The sequence below is a fragment of the Lagenorhynchus albirostris genome, chromosome 15, assembly GCF_949774975.1.
Source record: "Lagenorhynchus albirostris chromosome 15, mLagAlb1.1, whole genome shotgun sequence".
Taxonomy (NCBI): Eukaryota; Metazoa; Chordata; class Mammalia; order Artiodactyla; family Delphinidae; genus Lagenorhynchus; species Lagenorhynchus albirostris.
Window position 1 is genome coordinate 22,382,515 of NC_083109.1, and position 12,669 is coordinate 22,395,183.

At 44.1% G+C, this 12,669-nt stretch overlaps 1 protein-coding gene and 1 long non-coding RNA gene across 2 annotated transcripts in view; one reads left to right on the top strand and one right to left on the bottom strand.

Annotated features, from left to right (window-relative positions):
* Positions 1–1,683: 1,683 nt before the first annotated feature.
* On the bottom strand, positions 1,684–10,551 carry LOC132505779 (uncharacterized). The gene is made up of 3 exons (XR_009535527.1): positions 10,002–10,551; positions 6,850–7,007; positions 1,684–2,052 (listed from the first exon to the last, which is right to left on the bottom strand). It is a non-coding gene; the product is annotated as an uncharacterized LOC132505779 (long non-coding RNA).
* A 310-nt stretch (positions 10,552–10,861) lies between these two features.
* Positions 10,862–12,669, top strand: part of RBL1 (RB transcriptional corepressor like 1) — a 75,770-nt gene continuing 73,962 nt past the window's right edge. Inside the window, exon 1 of the mRNA XM_060123987.1 lies at positions 10,862–11,060. Coding sequence (XP_059979970.1) covers positions 10,905–11,060 — 156 coding nt within the window. The 5' untranslated portion in view covers positions 10,862–10,904. The remainder of the gene's footprint in view (positions 11,061–12,669) is intronic.

The following is a 12,669-nucleotide window of genomic DNA, read 5'->3' on the forward strand; positions in this document are numbered from 1 at the left end:
ACTAACACACCATTGTAAAGCAATTATACTCCAATAAAGATGTTAAAATAAATAAATAAATATCTCCCAGCACCTCAAAGAAAATGGTTCTATTGTACCTCTCTTTAAATCCCCTCATTTCCCTCTTTCACTCTCTCACTTCTCACTTATTCTGAATCTTCTCCCATAACTCCCAAAAAGAATTCCCCAAAACTAGGATCCTCCCTCCTAATCTGTTCCTTTTTTCATCCGCAAATCTCTTTCTTCTTTCCCCAGCAGATCTTCTAGGCACTGGAGCCTCTTCTGTTCTCTATCCATCATTTCTCCAATCTGCATAATAAGGCCCAGGAATTGGAAGAGAAGTTGGGGGGTAGGAATACTAGGTCTTTATGCCAGAATTCCTTAGAGAATTTGCCCTTGATATAAATATTCTAACAGTCATGTTTAAAAGGACAGCATTCCACTAACTTTCTTATTTCTCCCATTGAAAGCATATCCAAACTTTCCACCTCCTATTGAAGCTCAGTCCCTCAAACTATGCTACTTCCCTTTTTTTCTGTTTAGTCAGTGATAGCAAGTGGCTTGTGGCTATCACTGACTACCTTATTCTGTCCTCACTGACTACTCTATTGTTAACAACAATGCCTCCTTCTTCCTCAACCTCTAATTTTGGCTGCAGATTAAAGACAAGAGTTTCAAAAGACTCCTTCCTATACATAATCTCTCTCTAGGCCCTGCAGATCTTCCTTAACATTTTCTTCCTGGGGAGAATTGCTAATGTAAGGGTGCTTAACTTAGGTGCCATTGGGGTCTGTGAACATCTAGAAAGTTGTATGCAGAATTTTGTGTGGTGCAGTCCGAGGAAGGTCCATAGTTTTTCTTAAATCGACTTTATTGAGTTATAATTTATATATTAAAATTTATATACAATGAAATCCACCTAATGTAAGTGTATAGTTTTTTGCGGAGCACAGGCTCCGGACGCGCAGGCTCAGCGGCCGTGGCTCACGGGCCCAGCCGCTCTGCGACATGTGGGATCTTCCCGGACCGGGGCACAAACCCATGTCCCCTGCATCGGCAGGCGGACTCTCAACCACTGCGCCACCAGGGAAGCCCAAGTGTATAGTTTTGACAAATGTATATTCTCTGGGTCATCTACTCTTTTTATATTCTCAAATAAACCTAATACGATAAAGAATTGAAAAAGAGAACACTAAAGAGCTACTTAGTGGTCAGACTAAAAACATAATTCTCCAATAACCTTTTCTGTCTTAATAAGGTTTGAGATTTTTTAATATTATGAATATAAATAGGCTCAGTATAGAAAGTTAAAAATTTTAAAACTAGAAGGAAGAGAAACTATCTTGTCATCTGGAGATAGCCCCTGTTAACATTTTTATTTATTCCTTCTGAGTACTTTTTTCTGCATGAGTATGTTGGGATGGGGTCTTCCACTCAGTTCCTTCCAATTTTTTCTCTACATGTAGCCATAAGAGTTACCTTCTTAAAACCCATGTCACTCTTTTGATCCAATGATTTCCATCTGTTCTTAGAATACAAGGTCTTGTGTGATCTAGCTCTTCCTGCCTCTCTACACCCCTGACTTATTCCAGCACAGAATCTGCCACTCAGTAGATGTTCAATTTAATATTTATTGAATAAATGTAGGTCACTTGTGTCCTTTGTCTGCTCAAAACCCTCCAATGGCTTCCCATCTCACACACAATAAAATCCAAAATCCTTACAACGTTTTATAAGTTGCTAAGCCATCTGGCCTCATCCTCATCTGCCTCCTATTTCTTTTTTTTTTTTTTTTGCGGTACGCGGGCCTCTCACTGTTGTGGCCTCTCCCATTGCGGAGCACAGGCTTGGGACGTGCAGGCTCAGCGGCCAAGGCTCACGGGCCCAGCCGCTCCGCGGCATGTGGGATCTTCCCGGACGGGGGCACAAACCCGCGTCCCCTGCATCGGCAGGCGGACTCTCAACCACTGCGCCACCAGGGAAGCCCGACTCAAATTTCTTGATTCCAATTGTCTGTACCTTCTTCAGTAGCTCCCTAGGTAATAGCTTTAGCTGTTTCAAAGAAGAAAAGGAAAATATCAATTTCTCTAAACTGAATGAGGAAATCGAAATGAGGAAAAAAGCAACAGGGATAATCTCGCCAAGACTGCTCCTGCTGTTGCTATCTTTGGGTGTTACATATATCCCTCTCATATGAATGACTTTTCCACCAAGACCTTCTGATTAAAAGGCTATTCTCTGGGGGGCGGTAGGGGGTAGGTTAAACCAGTGTTCATTTTTCCAACTTCTCTGGGAATACAGCAGAGCAGGATTAACATTATACATTCAGGAAACAAAAGTGATCCTAAGTTTTGGTTCTAGGTAGAATGAAGTGTCAGGACAGTCTCTTAGAGGAAAACTTCAAAGAAAACGCTATTCTGAAATATCTTCTTGTGACTAAATTGAGTGCCCTGGACATAGATTTTGATGGATAAATGCCTTAGAATTAACATTAGGTTAAATTGGGCTTTTTGGTTTTTAATTTCTTTATCTAAAGTCTAAGCGAGGTAGAAAAATCGTTAACTATCCTTTCGAGTAGGGCTGGCACTACTTTCTCTGTAGGGACTCAGCTTAAGGACCACCACGTTAGTTTTTCCTTTGAGGAACAAGAACCAGAAGAATGATGAGGGCTGGTCTTGCCCCTCCCCGACAACTATTAACTGCTTTTTTTTGACAGTTAGAAGGTTAGCTGGTGAGTAGTTTTTCCTAAGAGGGGCATGTGCAGACTAAGTAGCTGCTTAGGGCAGAACAAAGATGGGGGAAAAAAAAATTTTTTTTTTTTATAAAGAATTTCAAAATGAAATATTCATGCTGGGAAAAATAATCAGAACTTTGTTGTACTTTCTTACCCTTATTTTGGGGTTTGGAATTGTTTATATTTTGAATTACATTTGGAAGGCTGTATACTATCATCTTTTTAGTCTTGGAGCCTATAAAGGTCTTCATCAGGCTCTCGACACATGCTCTGGGGAACTATGAAATACTAAACCACAACTGGGAGGCTAATCATAGAGGCACAGTGGGATCAAAATAGAAACAACCTTCATGATGTATCTGGATCAGAAATGAAGGGCAGAGTAAATCTATCTAACCACCCATACTTCATTTTCTATTCAAAAAAGCTCAGTTGAGTGTTAACATGGCAGGCCATTGGATAATAATGAAAAATAAAACCCAACATGTACCCTGAGAAAAAGTAGGGAGAGCATATCGACAAAAGCAAAAAAAAAAAAGCATGCAGGTGAGGCTGGACCTGACAGATGTGCTTCAATGCTTAGCTGCCTAAATTGATTCAACTGGTAATAGGGGAGCCCTGAAGAGTCCTGAGAAAGAGACATGTTACAAATGCTGCTTGAGAAAGACTAGACTAGTAAGTAAACATAAGATGGATTGTAAAAGAAAATATAACATGTTGAAAGACAGCTAGAAATCTGGTGGAGGAGGAATCCACAAGACTTAGTAATTAGGTATAGAGGATGAAGGAGCAGGGGAGTCAGTGATAACAAAGAGGACAGCATGGGGTGGGTTTTCTTTTTGGTGATTTTGGCAGTACTGTTTACTAAAAACCAATGATACAATAGCGGAGGGAGGAACACTCCCAAACTCACTCTACAAGGCCACCATCACCCTGATACCAAAACCAAAGATGGCACAAAAAAAGAAAACTATAGGCCAATATCACTGATGAACATAGATGCAAAAATCCTCAACAAAATACTAGCAAACAGAATCCAACAGCACATTAAAAGGATCATACACCATGATCAAGTGGGGTTTACCCCAGGAATGCAAGGATTCTTCAATATATGCAAATCAATCAATGTGATACACCACATTAACAAATTGAAGGATAAAAACCATATGATCATCTCAATAGATGCAGAAAAAGCTTTTGACAAAATTCAACACCCATTTATGATAAAAACTCTCCAGAAAGTGGGCACAGAGGGAAGCTACCTCAACATAATAAAGGCCATATGTGACGAACCCACAACCAACATCATTCTCAATGGTGAAAAACTGAAACCGTTTCCCCTAAGATCAGGAACAGGACAAAGGTGCCCACTCTCACCACTATTATTCAACATAGTTTTGTAAGTTTTAGTCATGGCAATCAGAGAAGAAAAAGAAATAAAAGGAATACAAATCGGAAAAGGAGTAAAACTGTCACTGCAGATGACATGATACTATACCTAGAGAATCCTAAAGATGCTACCAGAAAACTAAAACTAAAACTAAACTACCAGACCTAATCAATGAATTTGGTAAAGTAGCAGTATACAAAACTAATGCACAGAAATCTCTTGCATTCCTATACACTAACAACGAAAAATCTGAAAGAGAAATTAGGGAAACACTCCCATTTACCAATGCAACAAAAAGAATAAAATACCTAGGAATAAACCTACCTAAGGAGAAAAAAGACCTGTATGCAGAAAACTATAAGACACTGATGAAAGAAATCAAAGACGATAGAAACAGATGGAGAGATATACCATGTTCTTGGATTGGAAGAATCAATATTGTGAAAATGAGTATACTACCCAAAGCAATCTACAGATTCAGTGCAATCCCTATCACACTACCAATGGCATTTTTCACAGAACTAGAACAAAAAGTTTTACAATTCATATGGAAACACAAAAGACCCTGAATAGCCAAAGCAATCTGGAGAAAGATAAATGGAGCTGGAGGAATCAGGCTCCCTGACTTCAGACTATGCTACAAAGCTACAGTAATCAAGCCCAGGGTATTGCGCTTCCCTGGTGGCACAGTGGTTGAGAGTCCGCCTGCCAATGCAGGGGACACGGGTTTGTGCCCCGGTCCGGGAAGATCCCAATGCCGCGGAGCGGCTGGGCCCATGAGCCATGGCCGCTGAGCCTGCGCGTCCGGAGCCTGTGCTCCGCAACAGGAGACGCCACAACAGTGAGAGGCCCGCGTACAGCAAAAAAAAGAAAAAAAAAGATGGTATGGTACTGGCACAAAAAGAGACATACAGATGAATGGAACAGGGTAGAAAATCCAGAGATAAACCCATGCACATATGGTCACCTTACCTTTGACAAAGGAGGCAAGAATATACAATGGAGAAAAGACAGCCTCTTCAATAAGTGGTGCTGAGAAAACTGGACAGCTACATGTAAACGAATGGTATTAGAACACTTCCTAACACCATACACAAAAATAAACTCAAAATGGATTAAAGACCTAAATGTAAGGCCAGGCACTATAAAACTCTTAGAGGGAAACATAGGCAGAACACTCTATGACATACATCACAGCAAGATCCTTTTTGACCCACCTCCTAGAGAAATAGAAATAAAAACAAAAATAAACAAATGGGACCTAATGAAACTTAAAAGCTTTTGCACAGCAAAGGAAACCATAAACAAGACAAAAAGACAACCCTCAGAATGGGAGAAAATATTTGCAAACGAAGCAACTGACAAAGGATTAATCTCCAAAATATACAAGCAGCTCAAGCAGCTCAATATCAAAAAAACAAACAACCGAATCCAAAAATGGGCAGAAGACCTAAACAGACATTTCTCCAAAGAAGATATACAGATTGCCAACAAACACATGAAAGGATGCTCAACATCACTAATCATTAGAGAAATGCAAATCAAAACCACAATGAGGTATCACCTCACACTAGTCAGAATGGCCATCATCAAAAAATCTACAAACAACAAATGCTGGAGAGGGTGTGGAGAAAAGGGAACTCTCTTGCACTGTTGGTGGGAATGTGAATTGATACAGCCACTATGGAGAACAGTATGGAGGCTTCTTAAAAAACTAACAATAGAACTACCGTATGACCCAGCAATCCCACTACTGGGCATATACCCTGAGAAAACCATAATTCAAAAAGAGACATGTATCACAATGTTCACTGCAGCACTATTTACAGTAGCCAGGACTTGGAAGCAACCTAAGTGTCCATCGACAGATGAATGCATAAAGAAGATGTGGCACATATATACAATGGAATATTAGTCAGCCATAAAAAGAAACAAAATTGTGTTATTTGTAGTGAGGTGGATGGACCTAGAGTCTGTCATACAGAGTGAAGTAAGTCAGAAAGAGAAAAACAAATACACACACACACACACACACACACACATATATGGAATCTAAAAAAAAAAAAAATGGTTCTGATGAACCTAGGGGCAGCACAGGAATAAAGACGCAGACATAGAGAATGGACTTGAGGACATGGGGAGGGGGAAGGGTAAGCTGGCACGAAGTGAGGGAGTGGCAATGACTTATATACACTACCAAATGTAAAATAGATAGCTAGTGAGAAGAGGCTGCATAGCACAGGGAGATCAGCTCAGTGCTTTGTGTCCACCTAGAGGGGTGGGATAGGGAGGTGGGAGGGAGGCCCCAGAGGGAGGGGATTTGGAGATATATGTATACATATAGCTGATTTATTTTGTTACACAGCAGAAGCTAACAAAACATTGTAAAGCAATTATGCTACAATGAAGATGTACAAAAACAAAACAAAACAATGATATAGTTTAGTTACAATCCAAAAGAGGAAAAAAAAAGAGTACTGCTTAAATTTGCTTTATTTCATAAGGGAAATAAGGGAACTCAAGAGTATTTTCCTTTTATCGTGGCCTCATTTCCAAGGCCTGCACTTCCTAATAATTCAATTCAGGACAGTCTGAGAATTACAACATGGCAAACGGAAAAGTCATAGACATGAGTGGTTAATTGGATGTAAAGGGTTACAGATCAGATGAATCAAAACATAGGAGGGGAAAATGGAAGGCTTTACATAGATAGGATATGACTTACTGAAAATCCAAAGTTAGAGCCCAGATTCACTCCTGAGGAGAAAACAACAGAGTGTTTCTCAGTTTTTGTTTGTTTGGTGGATGACCTTTGAGAGGTGTTTCTTTTGTTCTTGGATCATTTTCAAGCCAGCAATGCCCCTCAGTTCAAGTCTGGATGACCTGAAAGTCACAACAAAGGAAGAATCAGTATCTTGCACATGGCAGGCATTCAGTAAACATTTTTGGAATGAAGAAATGAAGGGTTTTCAGGACTTAGTATGCATGAAGTGGGACAAGAATCAGGAGAATCAAATCCAGCTGCAAAGAAGAAATGGGCTATAGTACGCATACTGCAACTCACTGAAAGCCCAACTACTTACTAAAGGGATGAAAAATGGGGCAATGAGTCTCAGGTTCTATTTGATTTATAATTCCTGAGAGCTGTTTTCTTTTATCTTGGTTTCTTTTCAAGGCCAGAATGACCCTCTGAAGTTCAGATCTGGATAAAAAAGAGATTGATTAGTTATGGCAAAGGCAAAAAAACTTGAGGCTTCTCAGCTCTTGTGACCTTGTCCAGGACTAGCTACGAAACCCAGGATCTCATGGGGTAGACTTACTTTTACTGCATTTTTCCTCAAAAAATTCCAACCATGATGTCTGCATTTGACAGAGCCAGTGATATTTCTCAAGTTGTTCCAAACCTTTCCCACTCTCAACACCCGACTGTATGTTGCTATTTTGCTCTCACCAGAGCACCTAGCCGTTGTGCTTAATCTAGATGTGAGGTGACCCCCTTCCAGACAAGAGCTGTGAAGAGGAAGGGCAGGCTCTGGATCCCCGGCTTGGCCACTTTCTCCGGAGCCTGACTATATTGATGATCTTTTTTTATTTTCAATCTCTGCCTGCTGCCTGTCTCTGATTACTCGCATGCTTGCGTTTCCCAGTCCTAGAAAATACCCTTCCATTTGGCTCTCCTCCACCGGACTACTTAAAGAGAAGTTTTTACTTCCTACTTCAACTTTCTGACCTTCCTCCCATTAGCCCCTCAATCACAGTAATCTGGCTTCCACTCCCACTGTGCTAAAGGCAGCTGTCTCTGGCAAAGGTCACTGAAAACATATGAAAGATAATACATGAGGTATCTTCTTTGAATTCCTCATCCTATCTGAGTTCTCTGTCGTGTTGGTAGTACTCTATGGAGTAATTCTTTCCTGGCCTCTGAATTACTTCTCCTTGTTTTTATACCTCTCTGGACAGTTTTTTTTTTTTCATTCACTCCTAAAGTTTTGCCCATCCCTGAAATGTTGGTGTTCCTAGAGGTTCTACCCCTGAGTCTCTTCTCATGCCAACACATTCCCTGAGTGATATGAACCTGCTCCCTTAGCTTCAGGTACTGCCTGAAAATTCCCAAATCTTCATGTCTAGGCTGTCTCCACTCCTGGAGCTCTCTCTTAAAGAAGCACAGTAGGTTAATTAGAAAACAAATGAGCCAGTACAGGAAGAACTTCATCCATTTCACCTCCACTAATCCTGACATTTCTTTGCTGACAGGAAAGGAAGTTAGGAGGAGGGATGATAAGCCCTGTTACAGAACCCTTGGCACTGGAGATAGACCTCCCCTTAACGGCCCATAACCTCTAAGTAAAATCTCATGGGAGGTAAGTCTCTGTACGGACACTATGTGCCAACATCCGTTTCAGAAAATAATAATGAGATGGCCCTGAAGTCAGCTAGAAGAAAGCAGAGTTGGAAGTTCCACATGGGCGGTTCAGTTTGCGTCTGAATTTTTAGGGGGAGTTTGAGTTTTTACTCATTTGAGACCCGGCTTGCCACTGGTTCCCAAGTCCCACCCCTCCCCACGTGTGGAGAATGTAGAAGACTGGGAAATTGCCCAGGAGAGAGGGGTTACGTTCCAGGATCCAACAGCCTCCTTTTAAACTGCCTGCAAGCATCCCATACACAACAGTTCCAGAACTGATCTTATCCCTCTGGTTGTACTCCCATTCTAGTTGACAGTATCACCTTTCACCCTCTTGGCCCAGATGGAAACCTGGTATTGGAGACGCCTCCCCTTCAGTAGTGCCCCCTTCAGTTCTAGGACAAAGTTGTCTCTCCAGACTGGCTCCTTTCTACGCTGGACCCACCTCCCACCATCTTCATACCTCTACTCTCTACCCCATGCACTCCACGTGTGACACTGCAGCCAGAGGAACCTGTCCAAAACACATACTGATCATTCACCTCCTTTCATTAAAATCCCTGATAATGTGCACGTTTTTACCTTTATAAGATCCTTTGCAACCTAACTTGACCTGTCTTCCATTTTCATCTCTGGTGACTCCTTCCCTCATCCAAGCAACAAAGGTTTTCTTTGTAATTTTTCAAACACACCATGCTAAGTACTGAGTGCCAACTACGAGTTGGTCACTCATCTATATACTTTGGAATACAGTGAACATGAAAGGAAGGCCCCTGTTCTCATGCAACTCACATTTTAGTAGGAAGAGCCAGCGAATAAACAAATAGGATAATTTCAGATAGTGGTAAGATGCTATGAAGACAATGAAATGGGGTGGATGGGGGGAGATGCGGGTCAGCTATTTTATTTTATTTATTATTATTTTTTTTTTTGCGGTACACGGGCCTCTCACTGCCGCGGCCTCTCCCATTGCGGAGCACAGGCTCCGGACGCGCAGGCTCAGCGGCCATAGCTCACGGGCCCAGCAGTTCCGCGGCATGTGGGATCTTCCCGGACCGGGGCACGAACCCACGTCCCCTGCATTGGCAGGAGGACTCTCAACCACTGCGCCACCAGGGTCAGCTATTTTAAATACAGTGCTCAGGGGTGGCCTGACAAGATGACTTTTAGCTGAACTTGAAGGATGAGGAGGAGCCTGACAAGCAAAGGTCTGGCATAGAGTATGTGGGGCCGTTTGAGCAGCACGGGAAAAAGGTTCTTGGGAAGAACTAGTTTGGCAGCTTGGCATTTCCAAGGTTCCAAAACAAAGCAATGAGGTTGGATCTTATTATATACCTGAGGAGGGGGACAATGCCCTGGTGAGGCCAGATCACATGGGGCCTTATAGGCCAGGTCAAGAAGTCTGGACATTATTTTAAGGGCAAAAGGAATCTACTGAAGGGTATTGTGTGAAGTACTGACGTGCTCTGATTTACCTTTTCAAATGATCACTCTGGCTCTTGGAGAAGGTGTTTTTGGTGAAGCGGAAGGGTAAGCCTCGAGACCAGCTCCACGCCTTCAGGCTTATGCTCAGGCCATTCCTAAGTCTGGAATAACAGTCTTTACTGAGTTCCAGGGTCCCAGTTCCCAGGAAGCTGAGAAAGTGCCTCCTTACTGCATTTCTTTCAGCCCAGGTCAAGCCTCGTCTAGCGATCAAGAAGAGATGGACAAGTGTCCCCCAATAAACCTTGCCTCACCAACCCTTCAGTCATTCAAAAGACCACTCACTAGGCGCTGGAGACACTGAGGAGAGGGCGACGAGGCCCTCCCCCGCCCTCGCTGTCGAGAGACCACTTTTTTCAGGTCCCTCCTCCATCTTCTAACTCAAGGGGCAATTCTCGATCAGACTATGGCGTCCCGGGGCAGTGACAAACCCAGGCCCGTGGGTTGGCCGGGCAGAAGAGAAGAGGTTTCCCCCTAAGATGAACGGGGCCGCCTCGCAACTGGCAGCCCAGCGGGGCCCAAACCAAAGAGCCACCAAGAAAGGGAGGCAGGATATGGACTACAACTCCCAGCAGATCCTGCGCGCGGACCGCCGATCCCTCCGCTCCAAATTTGCCCTGCCGGCTGTGTGCACCGCTGTCCGCCAAGGGCCAAGTCCAGGTTTTCTAGGCCCCGGAGTCCGTCTTCTTATCACATTTCCGGAGAGGGAGGCTAGGAGCCCTGGAGGAGAAACGGACCTTTTTGAGGAGAAACGCGGCTGCAGACCATCGAAGAGACGTCGTTCTGCGGCTCCCGATTTTCGCGCGCTTTTGGCGCGGGTGGTTGTGGGTAGCGCGCCCAGGAGGGAGAAAGGAGCTGGGGGGTCTGTGACCGCGCCGCCCGCCGGGCCTGAGGGTATGGACGAGGACGATCCCCACTCTGAGGGGGCGGCGGTGGTCGCCGCGGCCGGGGAGGCGCTGCAGGCCCTGTGCCAGGAGCTGAACCTGGATGAGGGGAGCGCGGCCGAAGCCCTGGACGACTTCACCGCCATCCGGGGCAACTACAGCCTAGAGGTGAGCGGCGGCAGGTGGGGCGGCGAGACCGAGCTCGCCAGGCCCCACCCCCGCCCCGCCCCTACCCCACCCTATGGGGCGGTGGGAGTTTCCTCACCGGGAAGGGTCTCTGCCCAGCCCCGCGCCGAGGAGTGCGAAGCTGGAAGGGCGAGTGTAGATCAATCTCTCCATTTATTTTGAGGCGGGAAACCGAAGTCCGGAAAAGGAGTGGCTTGTCCAAGGTCACATGCCACTCAGGGGTCCCCTAGTCTTCAGACCAGTGCCACAAACGTCATGGGACTGCCCTTAAATCTGCTTAAACAGTTACTCTAATGGCAGAAGCTTACGTGAATTGTGTGCCCAGACGACACTGCCCAGCGCTTTAAATATGTCATCTTACTTGGTTCTCGCCGCCACACCTCTTCGAACATGTTGTGATCCCCGTTACACAGATGGGAAAGCTGAGCCCCGAAGAGGTTAAGCGCAAGGTCGCACCGTTAGAGGTGGAGCCGGAGTTAGGAGTCTGAGCCATAATCTCTTCACCCTTCCGCCTCGAGGTGTGGGTTGCTCTTTCGGCAGTATTGCCACTGTACAGCAGTTTGATCAGAGCCAGTGTGCACACAATGCTTATCTCTCGGCCACAGTTTCCTCCTCTCTCAGATGGGGATAATTAGATTATCCAGATGCTAATCACAGTGTCTGTCTCTAAACAAAATAAATGTAGGCTATCATTAGATTTTCCCCAACTGTTCTTGCATTAAGTCCTCACAACAGCCCTGTGAACGTGGCAGGGCAACGAGTATTAAACCTGCTTTCCAGGCAATATTATCAAGGCCCAGAGGATTGTCTTGCCCAGGGTCGTTCTGCTAATTGTCATAGGAACCCAGACAAGCATAAGCCCAGTATAGAGGTAGAATTGTGATGGAATGTATTTGCAATTACTCCAGTAGCCTTATGGTCAAAGGTTTTCGTGATCCAAGAGAGCTGGTCTCACCCAGAGTGCTCTGCTGACTCATCACCTGGTGAAATAATCGGTGGGCTCTAAGGCATAGAGTTGGAAATTTGGAGTTGAATGTGTGTGTGTGTGTGTGTGTGTGTGAGTGAGTGTGAGAGAGAGAGAGAGAGAGAGAGAGGAGAAGAGAGACTCTTGTATGTCTCCAGGGTAGGACTGGATAGACTGGATGAAGGACAGTGATGTGCATCTCTGGGTGACACGACTGGAAAGCTGAGGAAAGAATAAGAAGCTAAGGGAGATTATAAATTATGGTCTCTAGATTGGAAACAAACTTTTAAAGTCTGAGAAAGCATTTCTGACATCGAGTCCTCATTTGGTCTGTCACTGAAAAAGCACTGCTGAGTGCAGATGGAGGTCAAGGTATTAACCTGGGCACATCTTTCAGATTCTTGAATATGCCAAGCTTGTTCCTACTTGCGTGCTTTCTCCATGCCGATCCCTCTGCCTGGAAACTTTTCCCTCACTCCCAACTGCAGAGAAAGTTGAAGAGCTGAATCTCCATTTAGGCCGAGTTCATCAGGATATCTTAAATGTTTGACCAAAATCACAGCTGTGTGAATTGAGATTTTGTGAGTGTTTATTCTATCTAGAGTGTTTTATTTTCCTTTTCTTTTA